The 21,621-nt window shown below is 31.2% G+C and overlaps 1 protein-coding gene across 1 annotated transcript; it reads left to right on the top strand.

Moving 5' to 3' along the window:
- The first annotated feature begins 5,731 nt into the window (after window positions 1-5,731).
- On the top strand, window positions 5,732-15,797 carry LOC133181773 (spidroin-2-like). Its single transcript, XM_061316361.1, has 4 exons — window positions 5,732-5,819; window positions 6,049-6,646; window positions 15,170-15,591; window positions 15,701-15,797. Exons 2-4 carry the CDS (start codon window positions 6,052-6,054, stop codon window positions 15,707-15,709), a joined length of 1,026 nt encoding a protein of 341 aa, XP_061172345.1. The 5' UTR covers window positions 5,732-5,819; window positions 6,049-6,051; the 3' UTR covers window positions 15,710-15,797.
- The last annotated feature ends 5,824 nt before the right edge of the window (window positions 15,798-21,621 follow it).

Raw genomic sequence — 21,621 nt, forward strand, 5'->3', positions numbered from 1 at the left:
GGATTTAGAGGGGGCCCTGCCCCCCCCCCCCCTTTGTGTCCAAAATATACATCAGATTTAATAAATCAATTTTTGGGGGTGGCCTTGAGCCCTTACCCCGACACCAAACTGGTCCCTTCCCCTTTTCAAGATTCCTGGATCCGCCACTGTGTACAACGTTACCAAAAATATATGTTTTTTTATATTAAATTGCCTTGTGTATATTTTTCATTACATACAAACTTACATCTTCTATAACATTCTCCTCCTTTTGATAAACTTTGTAGTTATGATTTGCCAAAGGAAGTTGCTTTCTGAAGCAAGCAAAAATTCCTATAATGCAAATATATTACTAAGATGTATATCTGGAATGTCCTGCTAACATGGTGATCTTTGAATATAGACCAATTAAGTCTATTATATAAAAAAAATTATTTAATTTAAAAATTATGTCAATTTAATTGAAAAAGCTTCTTACATGTAGTTTTTATACAAAATAAATATTTGAAAAATTCAAATTTATACCTGTGCCTAGGGTTGTTCTAACCATCCCCACTGATTGCCGCATCTTCTGCTTGTTGTATTCCTCCAATTGCATCTTGCATTTTTCTCATGGGTTTTAGAGAGTACATGGAATCCCACAAGATGGGAATACAAGTCAGACTTCATGAAATTTGTTTCAATATTTCGCAAAGTGAATTTGACTTAAAAATCTATTATTAATAAAGACCTATACATCATTATCAAGTTGAATGCTGAGAAAGCAGTGTCTCCTTCTTTTGATGACTTACTTTGTCATTCACACCTGAATTCCATTTTAAAAAGTTGAAAAACACATCATTTTTCTGTTATTGTTTCATGTTTATTTTTCTGGCGTCTGTTTTTGCCACATGTTGTTATAAACTTCTTTAGACTTCAATACAGGAGAGTCAACAAAGGGAAATAACACCAGTTTAATTTTTTGTCTTCAGTGCAAAAGAGTCAGCAAAGGGAAATAACTCTAGGTTAATTTTTAGGAAAAGTTATTATTTGAGGGGATTGGAATATGACTTTTAACTGATTTCCCCACCTCAAATCTTTTTGCATCTTTTAGATCTAAGCTCGATCTTACTGAAAATATCTTTTTTGTAAGTTTCAATTGCCTGCAAAAATTAATATGCATATCAAGAAATAGGCACCTTTGTATTCATTTTTATGACAAATTCATGTAAATTGATCTGTATCATATTAAAAACCTTGGGTTAAATTGAATAAAATTTAGATGCACAGAAACTTTAATTACTTAGCTATAAAATGAAATCCATGTTATGTTGATAACTTTCCTACATTAAGGAAGCACGGAATTATTTTACATGGTGATGACAATCAGGTCAGTTTTGCCATAACAAAATATTTCAAAGTAATTGCTATGGAAACCAAGGAGGTACTGTCCAAAATTTACCCACCAATAGTCTTTATATAGGGCACTCTCTAATATTATAGTGATAAAATAAAATTCCACGATAGTGCGTGGCCAAGCATTTTTGGTCCTTACAGAGAATTGATGTTAAAAATCTCATTAAACATTACAACCTGAAAACAGGGCAAACACAGACCCCCCAAAACATCAGAAGTGGGATCAGATGTAGTGTATTTATTAGTATTCCTTGTCTACCTTTCACTCATGTAAATTTACAAAATGCTGAATTTAAACGAGGGTGTTGAAATCCATTTAACATTAACTTATCTGTCAGTAGCCTCCTCGATTTAAAAATTGATCGTACTCGGCGCATGCTCTTGAGTATTGAATAAGTTGGGAAATGTTAACACCATATGCAGATGATAGAATGATATTACTACAGAAATAAGGAAAGTTGAAGATAGAAAAGTTGAAGTTCTCGAAGGGAAATAAATCTATCACTTCCCTAAGGTAAAAAAATGAAAACTGCTCAAGATTTCAAGATATAGTTCTTTATTAAAACACTTATGATAGAGAAAAAGTGGAAAAAGAACAAAAACTTCTAAACATATCTATCTGGAGTGAACATTAACAACAATTGTTCAAAGTTTTACAAAGCTTTTGAACAGATGATTCAATAAAATGAAAAGAAATAATAATAGAGTAGACGGGTTATCGTGAAGGTCAAGGCATTTATCATCATAATATTCAGTTATGGTGATCTTTTGGTATCCACTTTTCCCCTCCAATGTTTCGTCAGTTTACTCATTATAGCTAAAAAATGTAAACTATTCTCGTTAAAATTACAAATTGAGTAGCCTCTCTTACCTTTTTTAAATCAATTTATTCTCTTCTACTTTGGTTTGTAGGCTAGGGGAAATAAGTAAAAGTTGACATATATAACCACACAGGTAAAATTAAATTTATATTTCCTCTGATAATCTCTAAACATTATCTAGCACATCTTAATGAGATAATGAATGTTAGTAATGGCGCACATCAAGATTGATTTACCTCTGTCATTGCATTGTCTGTTACAAAACAATGGAATTATCATGTATAATGACGCCTTTAGAAATTTAATTTTTTGAGGTTTTTAAGGGTTTTCATTAAAATATTTTCTGGGTGAGACAATTACCCTAGATATCTAAAATAAAGAAAGAGTGTGTTGAAAATGCATTATGCTCTTATTATGTTTCTTTTTGAGATGTCTGTATGGTGTGCGTAAAGTTCTGTTCTTCAATATGTTGAATTCAATTCATGGGTGTTATAAATTTTTGATGTATGAATCATCTGTTTTTCTGCTAAGCTCAAGGAAGGGAAAGAAAAGTAATTTACAATTTTAAACAATTTTATGTTCGTATTTTGTATTTATATTTCCCATCTTAGTAAGTTCACAAAAGGATGTACAATCAATTTTAAACCGAAGCAGATTAAAACAGATAACTGACAAATTAGTTTATGTCACAGGGCTTTCTACTATTTCGTTTAAAGTAAGCATTTCGGTAGTTCTAGTTCGTTATAATAACCTTCATTGCAAATACAGTCTACCCTAGGACGTATTTCGACGACATGATTCATACTATTGTAAGGCCATCGTTTTAATATTAATTTTGAATACGTATTCCTTCGTTTACATGATCAATACAAAGTGCTTATGGTGGGTTTGACTGGTCAACAGGAGAGCATTCTCCTCCTTTTAGACACCTGATCCCAACTCCAGTGATTCCAGGATTTGTGTTTTGTGCTGTTTAATTCTCGTTTCGTTCTGCTGACAGGATTTATTATATGATCAAAGTTTGTTGTTTTTACCTTTAGTTTTTTTCATTTTTTATATCTGAAATAAGTGCTTTTGTCATATAATTATCTTTTAATAAAGTGTAATGATGTTGAGCCAACATCAGTCTACTACTAGCCCTCCAAGATTCCAATTATCAAAATTTTTCTTTGACTTACGCATGTAAACAATTATCATTCTTTCTCGGACTGAAATATCAAACTATCATTTGTTAAAACGTGATACGATGAGAATTTATTCCAGCAAAACTAAGCAATATTTTGACCATCTGTTCTTGTGTATATATGTCTCTCATGTTGTTGTCCTTGAGTAAATATATTACGGTAGTATATTGTTTTTATAAATCTCACAGACAAGAGAGCCAAAGCATCATTATGATGTCTATTCAATTCTTTGATTTCTATAATTGTTGTAGCCATTTTCTGATTTTATTGAAGGGATCCTAGATTTCTATCAATTATTACTATACACCTTGGCTTTCTCCTGTCATCATTTGACTGGTTAACAGCTTTTAAATTCATATATCAGTCTGTAATATATGCACATGTTTAAGCGACAACGACGACGAGTTTTAAGTTTTCCTGCATGATAAGTGTAAAAGACATAACCACATTAATGCAATGCTAACTAACAGTATTGCTCTTTATCAAATTTGTCGCTATTTGCAGTGTCATAAAAATCCCAAATTAATGCTTCATATGATGCTGAAGGAAATAAATTGATCAGCTTTGATAAATGACATGCAATTTTAATATACGCACTATGAAGTGATAGATATTGTTAATTCTTCCTTTAAACAGAGATAAGCATTATTATGATTTACATTTTTTAAATGAAAAATTATCAGTTTTCCAAGACTCATAATTGACTTTACACCAACTGAAAGTGACGTATACTTATCATTTTAGCAAACTTTGTAGTTTTCAACATCAATTATGCGATTGGTAGGCATTGCAATTTTTTGCAATGTCAATATAAACGTTTAGGCTTTTATCATTCAATACTTTAATATATATATATATATATATATATATATATATATATATATATATATATATATATATATATATATATATATATATATATATATATATATATATATATATATATATATATATATATATATATGCCTCCTCATTTCATATCTACACATCATTAATCATAATTAAGGAAACACATATGTGTGTGTTGAAAAAAAAATTAATGATAAAAATTTCACCAAAAATGACAAATTTTTGATCAAATCATATCGTTAACTTTTGTAAATTACAGTCCCAGTAATCTATAAAGCATGTATAAAAAACTATTATAAGTGTACATGTATTTCCACAAAAACCGACTAGTGGCAGCTGGTGGGGTAAAACGCCTACAAGTTGAAAGGAGATATATATATATATATATATATATATATATATATATATATATATATATATATATATATATATATATATATATATATATATATATATATATATATATATATATATATATATATATATATATATATGTACTGCATTAATTCAGCGTCACTTTGCTAACGTTTATTATTTTTGGTTTGAATGTTAATTAAAAACATGCAAAATAGGATGATCTGAAGATTAATAAGGTTTATATACATTTTCATACTCCTTTGATTGAAAATGTACGAGTTTGTAACAAATTGGTTCAAATTCGTCTTGATCATTTTTCTAAACTTTTTACAATTAAAAAAACTAAATCCTATTGATTAATTGTACTTCCCGTTCGAGAATTTTTCACTCATATAGAGACGTTACCATATACTGGCGAAGTGCTTCAAATTTTGACCTTTACTTGGCACTCATAGCCATTGAGCAGTGAGGGTTCTTTATTGTGCCAACGCCTACCGTTACACGGACCTCAGATTTTAAGGTTTCTCCCGCAGGACCTGCAACTTTCACTTCAAAGTGCCGAGCGCTTGGCGAACGAACAGTTGCTACCTATTTTTTCTCGACTTAGGTCAGTCGCCGCCGTGATTCGAACACACGTCCTTCCGACCACGGAGCGAGCGCTCTACCAACTGATCTACCGTGACAGTCTAAATCCTATTGATAAACAAATTAAGAAGAATTCCTAAAATGAGAAAAACCTAAAACACACATACAAATATGTAATTATTTTATTTATTTATTATTTTCTCTTCTCTATTGTTCTGTGTGTTATTACAGCCTCTTAATCTTGATCTGTATTTGTATGACTATAAAACTTCATAACCAATATTTAAAAGCCTTTTACATAGAAATTGAAAAGAAAATCATGAAGAAAAGTATTTAATTGAAATTCCCCAAGTCAGAGAAGTATATGTCTAACCTATGACTCGATAAAAAAAATAGCTCTATTCAAAGGAAGTCACAATTTAATTACTTCATGATATTCGATATAAAAACAACTTCTTTCAATAATGAATTACTAAATATAAAACTGCCAATCTCTGCTATATTTCCTTGTTAATTAATTTGATATTTTATCAGGTAATGTAATTAACCAAAGTCCCCGCCTTGCATTGCGGGAAAAGGTATATATAATGAGTTGATTAGAAGAATCTTAACTACAAACATTCAAGAAGTAAAGGCCACACAAACCAGGGTAAGAGTTTATTGAATACCTTTTTAATAATCAATGGTATAAATTCTAAAGGTTACTTTCAAGAGAGTCTTCTTAATCTTTTTCTACTAAAATGATTATGTGCTCCCTTTAATTAAGGGAGTTAATGTTCTAAAAATTTAAAACTTCACTGTTCAGCTGTAAAAAAACAAAACAAAAGAAAAACAACTGTCAAATCAAGTACTTATTTCAACAACTTATATTATCCTAGAAAATGATGAAAATAATCTTTCTCGCCTGCATCGTTGCCTGCGTTTGTGCGGATTTTTACCCGAAAGGTGGGGACTACTATACAAAGAGTTACGGATATGATTATGGATATGGGGACTACTATCCCAAGGGTTACGGATTTGGTCCATATGGTAACTTTGGAGGTGTGAACAGTGGACTCGTTGGCGTTGGGGGTATAAACAGTGGACTCAATGGCCTGGGAGGATACTACCCCGGTTTGGTCGGTATTGGAGGCGGTTCTGCTGCTGCTGGTTCAGCTGCCGCCGGAGGTGCTGCTGCCGCCGCTGCTGCTGTCGCTGCCGGACAAAATGCTGCCGCCTCCTCTGCTGCTGCCGCAGGAAACGGTGCTGCTGCCGCTTCTGCAGCTGCTGCAAGTGGACTGAACGTTGCCCCATACTATACCAATCCTGGGTATTATTACCAGGGACAACAATATTATAACTTCCCCAACTACTACTTTAATCAGTATCCCAGAAACTACTTCCAATACCCTATTTTTGGTGTTGGAGGTGGATCTGCTGCTGCTGCTAGTGCTGCCGCCGCTGGTCAGGCTGCCGCTGCTTCTTCTGCAGCCGCCAGTCAGGGATTTAATGGATTCAATAATGGCGTCATTCTTGGAGGACCTGGAGGTTTTCTCGGCAGAAGGTCAAGGAAGGTAAGATGGAAAATTCATAAAAGTTTTGGTAACTGTCATAATGAAACTTTTTCAGTTTTCATTTTCTTTGATAATATATTGCTGAATTAAATTTAGCATTTCAATTTTAAATTTTTCTTATTCTTTTTCAGGTCTACTAAATGGAATAGTATTATTTTTTATGTTATTTGATGCCTCTGATCGGGTTGATTTCTTCATGATAATAAATATTGTTAAATATTGCATTCATATACGTGTTAATTCTTTTTATATCTGGAATTAAGTTTGCAGACAACTGGTACGAGAAAGAAGTGTTTGCTTTTCAAGTATCTCTGACAATTTTACCAAGATGCAGTCTTACAATGTATATGAACTCTTGTTTTGAGTGAGTAAAAGGATAACTTCAGCGAGTTTACATATAAAGGGAAATGAATATTGTTAATTTTTTTAAACGCCGTCGATATTTGAAAAAAAACAACAACAATATCTTCAGAGTAATTGTATATAGAATCAGAATGATTTGTCATAAAGTAACGTTTTAGATGACACAAGATGGAAAAAAAAAATCCCAGTTCCATTTTGATTGAAGAAGCAGCTTTTATGATGTCAAAAAGCCTTAGCTTTAGTCTATCTTGAAAAACGATTGTATAATGTGTTGAAAAGTCATACGTCTTGATGTTGATTATGGAACATTATGATTTCAATTTTTCGGTCAACAGGGGATCCTTACTCCTCCTAGGCACCTGATCCCACTTGTGGAATTTCCTCGAGTCCGTGTTTGATGCCTGTTCACAGATTTGTTTGTGCATTTTTTGAAGATCGAACACTATTCATTATCTTCACCTTTTTCATTCTTAAAGATCTTTTGAGTTCTGGAGAATCCAAATTTTTTTTCAGCACTTCTTAAATGTGCTGCGTCACAGTTTAAAGACAGTATCTATTAAATATAGTATTTATTATTTTTGTGAAGTTTAAGGAAAGGGGTTTTGTGGAACATGTACTAGATCTTGCAATTCTATCTTCATTTGTGAAGATTTTTATAAAACCCTAAGTTAGTTAAATAAATAAAAACATTTGTACGGAAATAAAAATTCCTAATTTCAGTTCTGTTGTTAAAAATATATAAAACTTTAAAAATTTCATCATTTGAAAGGGAACTGCAAGTAAAAAAAATAATTACAAGATGAGGACATATAGGAATTACTTTCTTTAAAAAAAAGTTGTAAAAATGAACCTTACAAACAAATACTATATTGTTACAAATTATAAAAAAAAATGGTAGATTTGGAAAATGTGAATTTAGGCAGAAAATCCCTAATTATTTTTTTTATAAGCTAGACTGTTTTTCTTTTGTTAGATTTTTCTTTAGAAAGAGATGCATTTTATTTATCAATTTATCTCAGAAGGTTCCACTATCAAAATGTTATTAATAGATTTAGTGGAATTTATTATTCTTAGAGTATTTTTTCTCCATGGAGTAAACTGCTCTGTATTAATTTTAAAAGTCAAAAGATCAGTCTAAATGTAGAGTTGACTAATTCAAATGTACATGGATATGATGCTAGATTTCTTTTATATCGTTTAATTCATGATTCAGCATATTTATAAATCGGCATATTTATAAATCGGCAATTTTTATTTAAAAAGAAATAATTTAGAAATCACAAGAGGACATACTCCTTATCAAGCAGTCAATAAAGCTTTTATAGTAAAACGCTCTTTCGAGTTTTCATTCTGAGATTGTACAAGTATGTATTTTAGCGTACATTCAGTTGATGACTAAGATGGTGTAGGTTATCGAGCTATTCAACTCACAAAAAATCATCATATTTCAGCTTTTTATTAAAAAAAAGTTTAAATAATTCCGATATATTTTTTTCTAATATTATCAGTTAAATTATTTTACTTATTGAAAAATATCTTATGAGTAACAAGGAGTTTTAGACTTTAGCTGCAGATTTAAGGTTTGCCAGAACATATGAAAAAAAAATCACAAAAATACAATTCCTGTTCTGAACATGTTTCAACATGGTTGCTACAAACTTGTTTTTTCTGCATTCATATTATTATTATTTCTTTCACAACAGGTAATATTCTAAAATCATTGCATAATTAAAAAAAGTTAGCCTGAAAAGACGAGTTATTATTCTAATTTGCTATTCGCTATGTTTTGCTTTGCAAGCAGCATTATTATATAAAGATTCGAAAGCAGTCTGATTAGAACTGTAACATCAACAAAGAAAGTTCTTCAAGAGTAGGATTACATCTCTAACATAGTTTTTACTATAGTACGTAAATAAAAGTTTTATCACTAGGGATTTCAGATTGTTATATTTTATGTTCTCCAATTCATAAATGTACATTTTTTATATTGAATGAAAATGTTACATGTATATTCACATATTCTTCCCAAAATTTACATCTTTATTATCGAATTTAAGAGATTTTATGCTTTGTATCTCTAAAAATAAGTTCTAGAGTGTCTTAGAAAATCAATGTATAAAAGTATAACTATAAACTTTTTAAGGGATGTAATCGTTAAACCACATATTTTTCGAAGTTTATGAATTGTGAAGGTAACAAACAGTGATCATTCACAAAATTCATTTAAATACTACATTTAGTAATACAAATTATGAGCAGGATCCCCCGTTTTAAGGAATGTAATCGTTAAACCACATATTTTTGAAGTTTATGAATTGTGAAGGTAACAAACTGTGATCATTCACAAAAGTCCATTTGAATACTACATGTAGTAATACAAATTATGAGCGGGATCCCTTGTCGACTTGTCACACATATTAGACCATATAGTATCGGAAAAAAACAGGTACAATAGATGAATGATTGTTTCTTTTGTATTATGCCAAAAAGAACAAAGTTTCCTTTCAGCTAGTTTGCATTTCATAAGTTTGCTGTTCGTAAAAAAAAAATGATGTAAAAGCTTGCACTGAAACCACCGAAGCTTCTGTCTTCCGTTACCATATAAGGTAAAGAGAAAGAGCCTTCCAATTCATTTTCAGGAATATATTAAGTTTTTACATCTACTGAAAGGGAGTCTGAGATCAACAAACTTTACATAAAAATGTTTTGTGACTTTAAGATTTAAGATATGGTGAAGTATCAAAAGATTTTCATTTTTATTTCATTTAGTTTTTGGCGAAGTTTAACTGTTTTTAGTGTTTAGGAATCGTTAAGAATCATCTGTTATATTACAAGAATTTGTACTTAACTCAGGTGTGTTTTGAAATTGATCGAAATTCATTAAATCACGGTTTTCTGTTATAAAATTGTTAATAAAAAATACCTTTCGTTATCCATTTTCGTTTATAATTTTTTTTCGACTTTAATATTATTAAAAAGCCATATAGTTGTTGACTTCGTATTTCACAACTGGCTGTGGTAAAGGTTTGATCAATCATTCCCCAGGGAATTAATACGCTTTTCCAGCCAAAATAGATTAATGTTTTTAAAATGCTTTCTAAACCTTCATATCTGAAATGCTTCATATTTTCATTTCCGAATTTTTGCATAGCATAAACGTGATGACTAACTTTTCAATCTTCAACTTCCCTCACTTATGCAGCAATATACCCTTATCACCTGCATACGGGGTTTATATTTCTCAGTTGATTCGATATGCAAGAGCATGTTCTACATATGAACAATTTCTAAAACGAGGTAAGTTATTGACAAACAAGTTGATGAAACAAGAATATCAGCAGTCTCGTTTAAAGTCATCATTTCTTAAGTTCTATTGTCGATACAATGACCTTGTCAGCAAATACAATCTTTCATTAAGTCAAATGCTGACTGACTTTTCCATACTAATTATTAGGCCATTTTTTACACACTGAATTGTCGACGGATTTTTCCCGATCATGACAAGGAGCACACGGCGGGTGTGACCGGTCGGCATGGGATGCACACTTCTCCATGGCACCTGACCCCACCTCTGACGTCTTAGAGGTCCGTGTTTGCTCTGCTCCTATGTTGTAATGTTTAATGGACTTTTGAGCTCGAATACTGTTCGTTATCTCCACATATTTCATCTGAGAGCGCGAGTTTCCATTAGGAATAGATAATAGGGTTATACACTTTCATGACCCATGATATTTTCAAAGTTTGACAGAAGGAACGTTTTCTGTTAAATTATACATTATTGCAGTCTAAGATTCTCATGCAATTTTTTAAAAAAAATTAAGGTTTTCAAATAAAAAAATGTTTATGAGTTTCTATTATATATGTTACCTATAGATATTTATTGATAAAATAACCTGGAAATGAATTCTGACTGTCAGGGCTCAATTATTTCCATTAGTTTTTCTCATTCGATGGTCGTTTAATGAAACTGAAAAAGAAACGGTACGGTTAGCAAATAAGAATAATCATGTTTGTATAATTCTTGTTATCATTTTATTTCTTACCGTTTTCACTAAAAGAGTTCCTTGTTAGTTTTCATGTGTTAAGACTCAAGGCGTATGTCTTTTGACAATTAAAAATATATCACCCGACTTTGTGATTTTTTTCCTCTTTGCTTTACAGGTTTTCGGCGTTCCAAAGCTGTCTTTTAGAAAACTCAGTCCCTTCCACTCGAACACTTTGTAGCAAAATTTTTGCGCCAATTCTACCGAAAATAATGAAATAAAAATAATTTTAAAAAGGTATGAAAAGTATCTTATTTATTTTTTTTTGCATGAACGCTAACCTGGGATCATCTAACTATTCTTGCTGAAACAATTTGTTAATTACCTAAAGGAAACATTTTTTTCCGTAAATATTAATCTTTTATGATGTAGTTGTAAAGACATATATGCATGCCTAATGAATCCCCACCCCAAATTATTCTTTAATTATTACATATTGATTTCATAACAGTTATGAACACACAACAATGAAATATCATCATTGTTAAAATGCAGCTCAATTTTTTCCTATGCAAAAACTCAACATATTTAACAGAATGACTTTGTATAGCAAAGTGGCTTTTAATTTCACTGAACAAACAGAGCAGATAACAATATACTTTGCACATTTCATTTTCTTTTTAGGAATATGAGGTAACTTCATAATTTCAACATTGTTTCCTCCTTATTTTACATAAAATACATGTATAACTAATATTTGGTAGATAAAATCTTTTGAGAGGTTCTAAAAAAGAATTCTCCGCATAAAAAGTAAAGAAATGCAGCGTTAATATTGTGCTGTAAATGATTTATTTGCCTGTGTCAGTTGCCAATTAAGGTAATAATGATTGTCTTTATTTAAAGCAATACTTAATATTCCGTGTGTTTTAAAAATAGAAAGGGATATGAGTTTTAAGCTTCTTTATTTGCTTAAGCCAACTGGCTCATCAGAGTCATAAGTACATGTTATTAAGAAAAAAGTCATACAGAATCAATGAACCTTTTTTCTGAGGCAAATTTAAAAAAAAAAATCTTGATTTCAGACCATACCAATTTTAACCGCGAGTTTTTTTAAATTACATTTTATGCTGCATTGAACACAGACATGCAAATTTACCTGAAGCAAAGGCATATTTTGAGATGTCGATTCATCTGTATAACAAATACATTCAATAACAATGATGATAATGATAGCAATGTAGATTTGAAAATTTAACAATAATTTAACTCCTACAAAATTGGCAACCCGACATTTACCACGTTGAAATACAGCAATCTGACTATACTAGAAAAGTTTTCATATTCGACACAAAAATTTCAATGTAAACAATGAATAGTCCACTTTTTGTTGTATATGAATTTTATCTAACACAGCTAGTAACAGTATTTATCACGTACCAGTATATTTGATAAATTAAGTGTTGCAATAATGTTATGAGCGAAAACATGACAATTAATTGAGAAAATGAAGAGGCTGAAGAAAACAAACAGTAATCGATCTCAAAAATGTTTTAAACAATACAAATTTGTGAACAGTGCATAAGACACGGAAACAAACGGGTTAAAAAAATGTTTCAAAAATAAAGTAAATTGTTTTGAATCCATTTTAATAAATGAAATATGAAGATCACGAACAGTATTCAATCTCGAAAGTCCAATGAAACGATACAAATTCGGAGCAGAGCAAACACGGACCTCAAAATTTAGAGGTGGGATCAGGTGCCATGGTGGAGTGAGCATCCCTTGCCGACCTGTCACAAAAAATAAAAAGAATAATTATACAGCATAATAATCTATAATTTTAGTCTTCATATTCTCTCTCTCTCTCTCTCTCTCTCTCTCTCTCTCTCTCTCTCTGCATATACAATCAAACGTTTTACTTACTTAACATAATAATTCGAGTACATAACAATTTACGATCAGAATTTCAAAATAAGGATGATAGAATCAATTTGAAAAAAAAATAATCATTTTATGCTAATTTCAATTGTTCAAGGGTGCAATTTTTACGAAGTTATACTCATTTGAAAATGTAAACAGCTCATCATATTCCTGATAATTAATTCTATTTAAAACGAGATAATTGGTCACTATCATCGATCTATTTTTTGACTGAAGGTTTCATTCTAATTTTAAGTAAGAGTTTATAGTCCTCGCACATTACTCAAACTTGGCCACAATGTTCCTATCGTTTAAATTTCATGTGATCAAGAGATAAGTGCTAGATACTTTGATACGTATTAAAATAGTATTACCTGGTATTTCTGCAGGTACTGCTACATGGTGCGATAATGGACATTAAAAATATTTCAATACCATACGTATCTACAGCAAATTCAAAAGAAAATTTAGTATTAAGTTTCTCTTTCTTTTTCCCTTTTTTTCGCGTACAATGATTACCCAGAAACCCGTTTTGATATGCTTTTATACATTACACACTCCCATTCTGGGGAACATTGCTTGTAAATCCTTTTTTGTTAAGTCACAAATTAATCAGATTAAAATGAGAGAAAAAAAATTAAACGCATTAATACCAATAATTAAGATATAATATTTAAAAAATTATTTTTATTCATTACTTTTATGCATTCTATTAATAGACATGTATATAGAGGATATTCAATGTTTTGTAGATGAATATGGAATTTATTTCACGAGTGGGACAGGATTTTTTGATATTTTCACGAGTGCGAAGCACGAGTGAAAATATCAAAAAATCCTGTCTCACGAGTGAAATAAACTCCATATTCATCTACAAAACATTGAATTTTCTGTTTATTACATTTTCTTTGATTTTCCCTTTGCCTCTGTCTTTTCTTAACACAGTGTCATAGGCTTGACATCATAGTTGAGCGGTTGAGACGTCACAGCTTAGAAGTTGTGTGTCAGATTGAAAACATTACATAGCATAGATTTTAGCAACATATTTAGGAAGAAATTTGCAGTTTTAGCTCTATCAAGATGCTTAGTTACTATCTCTATCTTATGAAAGGCCAGAAATTATTTTTTACTTACTTTGATATCCTTTCACACTGTGAGAGAATATCACTTTTATTCAATAAATAAATCACAGTATTTCACTGTTGAAAATGTAATAAATGAAATTATTCTATCAAAACAATGAAATATAACTTCTCATTTCCTCATGTGCACTTTCTAACACAACTAAATATAGATTGACCTGTGCTTGGGCTGATAATGAAAATATCCTAAAAAAAAAGTGCGGTGTGTTATAATTAACAATTTGTTGTTGTAAAAGAAGTGTACTTTTCTAACCTATCACTCATGAGAAGAGCAAAGTATTAACTCAGAGAAAATCACATTTTCATTATTTTATTATACTTAATATAAAAATACCATTCTTTGTTGAAATAATTTACCGAATTAAGCATAAAATTGTCAATTGATGTAATATTTCCTTATTACTTTCCTAGATGACTGGACAATATAATTAACCACAATCCCCGCCCCTCCTTGTGACGTTGATATTTAGAAAGTATATATAATGTGTTTGATTAGGAGAATCTCTACTACACGGCAGTCAAGCAGTTAAGTCCACACAAATCAGGGTAAGAGTCTTATAATATTTTAATGACTTAAGTTTCGTTGAGGAATTACTACAGGAAACTTTCACACTTTTTTAATTCTAATTTTGGTGATGAAATTTTACTGCTCAAATTTTCCTGTCAATTTCTTGTTCATAAAAATCTATGTCTTAAAATTGTAAAGCCTCACTAATAAACCAAAAATAAATAAATAATAATAATAATAATAATAAAGAAAATGAACACGAACCAACAGTACTAAATTCTATAAATCGTTTTTGTAATAAAACTATCTCTTATAACAGAAAATGATGAGAATAATCTCCCTCGCCTGCATCGTTGCCTGCGTTTTCGCTGACTATTATCCAAAGGGTGGGGACTACTATCCCAAAAGTTACGGATTTGGTCCATATGGTAACTTTGAAAGTGTGAACAGTGGACTCGTTGGCTTTGGGGGTATAAACAGTGGACTCAGTGGCCTGGGAGGATACTACCCCGGTTTGGTTGGTATTGGAGGCGGTTCTGCTGCTGCTGGTTCAGCTGCCGCCGGAGGTGCTGCTGCCGCCGCTGCTGCTGTCGCTGCCGGACAAAATGCTGCCGCCTCCTCTGCTGCTGCCGCAGGAAACGGTGCTGCTGCCGCTTCTGCAGCTGCTGCAAGTGGACTGAACGTTGCCCCATACTATACCAATCCTGGGTATTATTACCAGGGACAACAATATTATAACTTCCCCAGCTACTACTTTAATCAGTATCCCAGAAACTACTTCCAATACCCTATTTTTGGTGTTGGAGGTGGATCTGCTGCTGCTGCTAGTGCTGCCGCCGCTGGTCAGGCTGCCGCTGCTTCTTCTGCAGCCGCCAGTCAGGGATTTAATGGATTCAATAATGGCGTCATTCTTGGAGGACCTGGAGGTTTTCTCGGCAGAATACCAAGGAAGGTGAGTTTGTTTAAAAAGTCGTGAAATTCATTCATCAATCAGAATGCAAAAGAAAACAAGACAAACTTAACAATTCCTCTGCATTTATATGTATTTGTTTTCTTTTCAGGTCTACTAAATGATGACATCTATTACTCCAAATGATTTTGGATTGGTTGTGATCGGGTTTATTTGTTTTATGAAAATAAATATTGTTAAATACATCATTCATGTATGCGTTACCTTTCTATCAGGTAAATTTGTCAAGTATATACCATAATTCAAATCAAAAATTTATTGTATTACTTGGCAACACTTTTCAAGTTTATGAATATTTCATTTATTTTTTTTTAAATAGTCAAGTTCAATTAAGGAGGTGGGATCCTGCAATCAAAAGTCTTAGGAAGTTTTGTTAAGTATATTTAATCTACACACAAAGATTTATCAAAATCAATACAAGAAAAGAGGGTCAACACACTATAGACACATCAAAATTGTGACAAGTTTCTAATTACTTTGCATAATTAATTACTTTACCGTTCTACACACCCAAAATGTCATTTTTCTAGAATAAATTCAATGCATCTTCTCAATGATTATTAAATGGCATTACTAAAAAGGTTACACATTGGTAATAACGGTTTTTAAACATCTGTAAATAATATTCTGTTTAATAATGAAACACTGTGAAAAAAAAACTTGAACCGCCTCTCAGTACACATAAAATGCAGGTGCCCGCGTGGCGCAGTGGTTAGAGCGTCTGCTCTAGAGTCGCGGAGTAAGGAGTTGATCCTTACGTCGCGGGTTCGAATCCCACTGTGGGACGTGGAGAACGGTCCTTCGGATGAGACCGTAGAAACCGAGGTTCCGTGTCGCAGTAGGTGCTGGCACGAAAAAGATCCCTCACTGCTCAATGGCCGTAAGTGCCGAGTATAGGACAAAATTTGCAGCTCTCCACCGGCAAGTGGTGGCGTCTCCATATGAGTGAAAAATTCTCGAGAGGGACGTTAGACAACATACAAACAAACAAACAAACATAAAATGCATAAGTTTTACCAAGATGACGTCATGTCGACAAGTGCCTTTGTTTATACCTTGCTGTATGGCATTAAACTAGCAACAAAAATAGATACAGTGATAAATTTTGCTGTGGTTAAATATTTTTGTACAGATTAAAATTGCAAATTATTTCATTTTTTCGTATAAATTAGGGCTTGTAGTGGCCTTAAGGAGGGATTCTTCTTATATCTATTGTCTTTAAAAATTAATGAAATTTTTACAGATAACAGAAAACAATATCACTGAGTGATATTATCAATTAAATTAAATTTAACTATCTTAGGTCAAGATCATTTTCTTTTTTCTTAACATTAGGGACAAACAAGCAATTTAAGAGAATTTGTGTCCTCCGCTTAATTAAGGAAGAAGAAGGTGGAAGAACTCGACAAAATTTTCAGACGGAGAAAGAAAAGAGGTCAACCTTGATCTTTCAGCTTTTGGCCGTAAAGTCAATAGGAGTCTTTTTAAAATTAAAGATGCCTTTGGTGTCAGTTTGGTTGATCAACACAAGACCTACATGTACATATTTATCATCACCAAAATGAAATGGAATTTGATTATAAGAGAGTTTTCAATAGTTATTGAATCAAATGTTAAATGCTCTCAAATTATTACATCTGGAGGGAAGCTTAACACCTTTTGACAATTTTCATAAAATGAATAATACCTGAATTATTTATTAACTATTTCAAATACTAAATAAGATATATTTATAGATGTTAAAATAAAGATATAATAAAGATTTCTTCTCTGAAATATATAAATAATTGAGCATTCTTTATTGTATGAAATAAATCACCTCTAATGGTCATATCTTTAAAGTTAAACAAAGCATGCCATTGGTGTAATTAACCTTTTGGGGGATTGTTCTGATAGCAATATACAGCTGTGATTTGAAGGGCCACAAAGCAGGTCTTAAGGACACATGAACTATTATCTATTTGACAGTCAAGCAACAAAAACTTGAATTGTTTCATGGCTATACCATAGAAAGATTTAACAAAATTTTAGATAAACATTTTTATGCCCTCCATTTATCTTATGCTAGACAAATGCCTGTACAGTAAAGAATGAGTGGAAACCAGTTCCATCTTGGTCCCGCAGCTTTGTTAATTTTAAATTAACATTTTACTCATAATGATTCTATATGGTGCATTATAATTATAAAACAAACTTTTTTTTTTATAAACAAGCCAATATATCAAATTCATTTATGAGGATGTAAAAAAGTTTGAGAATTTGAAAAAACAAAAGGACTGGGTATATTTCAAATGAATTGAAATAACTGTAAAATGTAACTGTAATGGAAATATTTCCCTATTAAATACGAATAATACATATTTTGTAACGTAATTGAAATGTAATTGAAAAGTAATTAAAATTGCACGGTATTTTTCAGTGTAATTACTAAATTACAAATACATGTAATCGAAAAAATGGTCAATTACAAATTACTTCCAGTTACTTTGAAAATTGTAATTCATTACACTAATTACAAATGCTTTTTTCAATTATCCCATCCCTCCTTCGTGATATATCGTCTGGAAAGTGTTACACCCAGAGAATGATACAGACAGACAGACAGACGCACAGACGGACCCAAGTTAATATTCCCCATTTTAAATGAAAACGGGAGACAATAATAACTCTTGCAATCATATGATGCCTTCTTAACTTGTAAAATATTATTTGTTTTTCTGTTTGCATAAAAAGATTGATATCACATACATGTATGGTGTACCATGCATTACGACCATTTGAGTAAAATCATTTAACAAAAATAAATATCGGTTAACTCGAATTTCTTCTACTTTCCTAATATTTTTGAGGAGTATTAGTTTTTTATGCTTCAAATATACTTTGAATGCTTAATTAGTCAGAAACCGGACAAACACCCCGTCCTTAACAGTGCTGCGTCACCTAAGACATGTAGTATTCGGTGCTAATAATTTTTTAAAAGGAACATCATTACCAATATTTTTATTTCAATTCAAACATGAAATAAACAAACTACATGATTTCATTGATATTTACATACATATCTGTTGAGTGTATGATATCTTTCCAAAAAAGATATGTATATAGAAATCTCTGAACAAGCAATTACTGTAAAGGACTTTAAAAATATAAAACATTCCCTGAACCGAAAGTTAGAAGTGTATAGGTTTTAATTTGGTTTTATTTATTGGAAGCTTTAATATTTTTTTAAATTTTAATAGTTTTATTTTTTTTTTACTACCAGACTCACAACTAAATGAACAACAGCAAATTCCACATTAAACAGAATCAATATATTTTTTTTTATACAAGACTCTCAACTAAATCAATATTTTATTTTTACAAATACAAACACATCAATTAATATTCTGAAGCTGGTGCAGTATAAAGAGGTGTTTATGGAATATTTGCTAAACACCAGACAATATAAATGATCAAATTAATCTGGGTAATAAATACAGAGAAGTGGTAGAATTTCTTAAAGTCTGTTGGATTTCAAAGCTTGACTCCAAGTTCATGTTTTGTTTATAATCATGATTAGCTATATAGATTAGAAACTTAAACGTCTTTTTCGCTTATGTACATCTCATCACTGCAAACATGCATTAACTTTTCTAATTCCTCTATGAGTCCTGTAGCTCAGGAGATAAAATACATATTTTATAATTAATTGACAGTTTTTACACATTCTCCAACTCAAATTCTTTAAGTTCTATAATTATGCAAAGTATAGCGCAATTGAAACCCAATCTGATCCTCCTTAAAAATTAAGATACAGCTTTTATAGATGTACACTATCCAAAATGTACATTACATCCATTTGACCACTATTTGAGACCTGTTGTATTGTTCATCAAAAGATGTTGAAATATTAGAAAAGTTCAACTTTATGCATCATTTCTTTAAAAAATTAATTTTAAATATCGATAGGCGGGAAGACTCTTGTATAAAGATGTAAAGTAGCTCAACGAAATACTATGTTTAAGGTACATTAAAATATTGAACCTAAATATTTTTTTTAAATCCTTCCTTTAACAAGAACCTAGATTTAAAGCATATTAAGACTTATTACACGAAAATGAGGGAATCACTCGATTTTTGAATAAATACTCGAAATGATTAAGACATCTTTTATTCCTGATAATGAAATGATTCAATTTTGTTGACCAGAAACAATCCATATTTCAGTAAAAAAAAAAAAAGATACAGATAAAAATACCCCGAACCCCTCATTTTTTTTATTTATTAAATATATATTCATTTGTATAATATTATATAATATACAGACAGTTCCAAGATAATATGACGATACACTTAAACAACTGATAAATTATATCAACCTAAAATGATACGTTAATTAACATTGTTTAGTACACAGGGCGTATTACTCGTCCATCACACCAATTCAACTGTTTATACTACTATATTCAATAAGGAATAAATTATTAATAATGCCACCAACATCTGTATAAATCATATATGTATTTATTATACTTTCATGTTAAATACTAAAATCTGATTGGTTTAGACGCATTTAACAATCCGTAATGTTACCCTCAGCGTTAGCAACACACTTGACAACGGGTAACATTACGAAAATATCACATGCGTTCAAATCATGCGCGTACGGTTCACCGTAGAATTCTCAAAACGTCGGTTTTGCGTTTGAAAGAAGCCGAATAAACGACGTCAATAAAAGCTTGCGTCCGATGTAGCTTACTTGAAAACAACAAACGACAGACGAAACATCCCTGCGAGTGCAAACTTTAGATGACAAAGGACTTTTTGATAGCAAACAAACAATAAAGAGGTTGGTTAATCTTTTCCGAAGCTTTCTTATTGAGAAAAATAGAAGCGGGGAGTTTGAAAGCTTTCTAAGCGTGAACTTAACGACCATCACCGAATTTTTTTATGACATCCGAAATCAATAAGACATTCAGTATAATAAAATAAATAGTGCACGTTTTTGAGGGTAACAGTTGAAATTGACACCCCTCGGAAAACCATTGTCAACCTCCGCTGACGCGTCGGTTGACAATGGTTTTCCTTGGGGTGTCAATTTCAACTGTTACCCTCAAAAACGTGCACTATTTATATAATATACACAATACGCAGTAATAGATACATAAAACTCAGAAAGTGAAGAAAAATTGATTGTTTAATTTTTTTTATAACAATAGTAATATAACCTACACATATACAAACATGACCCTTGTTACAGTGGGAATTTCTAATAAAAAAAGAAAAGAAAATGAGTCCATCACTCCCGCTGTAACTAGTATCGAGGGCCAGATCATCCTCCAATACGGGTCTTTTTATAGTGCTCAACAAAAACAATATTTAGAGTATTTTTAGGAAAAAAAAGAGGAAGAAAAACAAAAAAGCAAAACAAATTTTCTGAATATATGTATAATTTTTTTCATATGTATAATTTATATCTTGCATTACATTTTACGGGAAAAAATGAACTTAACATTCATTTAAAATTATTTTAAACATAAAGTTTCCAGTTACTATTGTGTGTGAAAAAAATGACACAAGCAAATTAAAGAAACCTAAACAGTAACTAGTGTAGTAAGTGTGTCAGCAGATATTGACTATTACTAGTATTAGAAATACATAGGATTTTGAAAAATATGATTCATTAGCTCCCTTAATTGAAAATTTGTAAAATCATGTGATTGTAATAGGAAATTTGATTTCATTTCAATTTTAAAAGCAATACTTGAGTCATTTACTTTTAGATTCTCATATTTAACTTTATTTCTTGTTTTCCATATGACCCATTTATAGATATATATTAAGGTATTAAAAAAAGTTCTTGGAATTTGCGGTTCCTTCAAGTACCATAACATTATTGTTTGCTGATCAACTGATAAAAACCCCTTCAGTTGTAACACATTTTTAATTATGTCTTCTACTAACTTAAGTGTTGGTTTAACTTTTATGCAGTGAAAAAAGAGGTGTTGTTGATTTTCCCTATGGTTTTTACGA

Source organism: Saccostrea echinata, unplaced genomic scaffold (genome assembly GCF_033153115.1).
Source record: "Saccostrea echinata isolate AGI-Se365-2 ecotype Australia unplaced genomic scaffold, CSIRO_AGI_Sech_v1 ptg000009l, whole genome shotgun sequence".
In the NCBI taxonomy this organism is placed as follows: Eukaryota; Metazoa; Mollusca; class Bivalvia; order Ostreida; family Ostreidae; genus Saccostrea; species Saccostrea echinata.

Excerpts from the sequence above, each read along its gene's own strand:
- LOC133181773 (XM_061316361.1), top strand. The coding sequence starts at position 6,052 with ATGATGAAAATAATCTTTCTCGCCTGCATCGTTGCCTGCGTTTGTGCG. Across the intron at positions 6,647-15,169 it reads TGCTTCTTCTGCAGCCGCCA|GCGGTTCTGCTGCTGCTGGT; the intron begins GTCAGGGATTTA and ends TTGGTATTGGAG.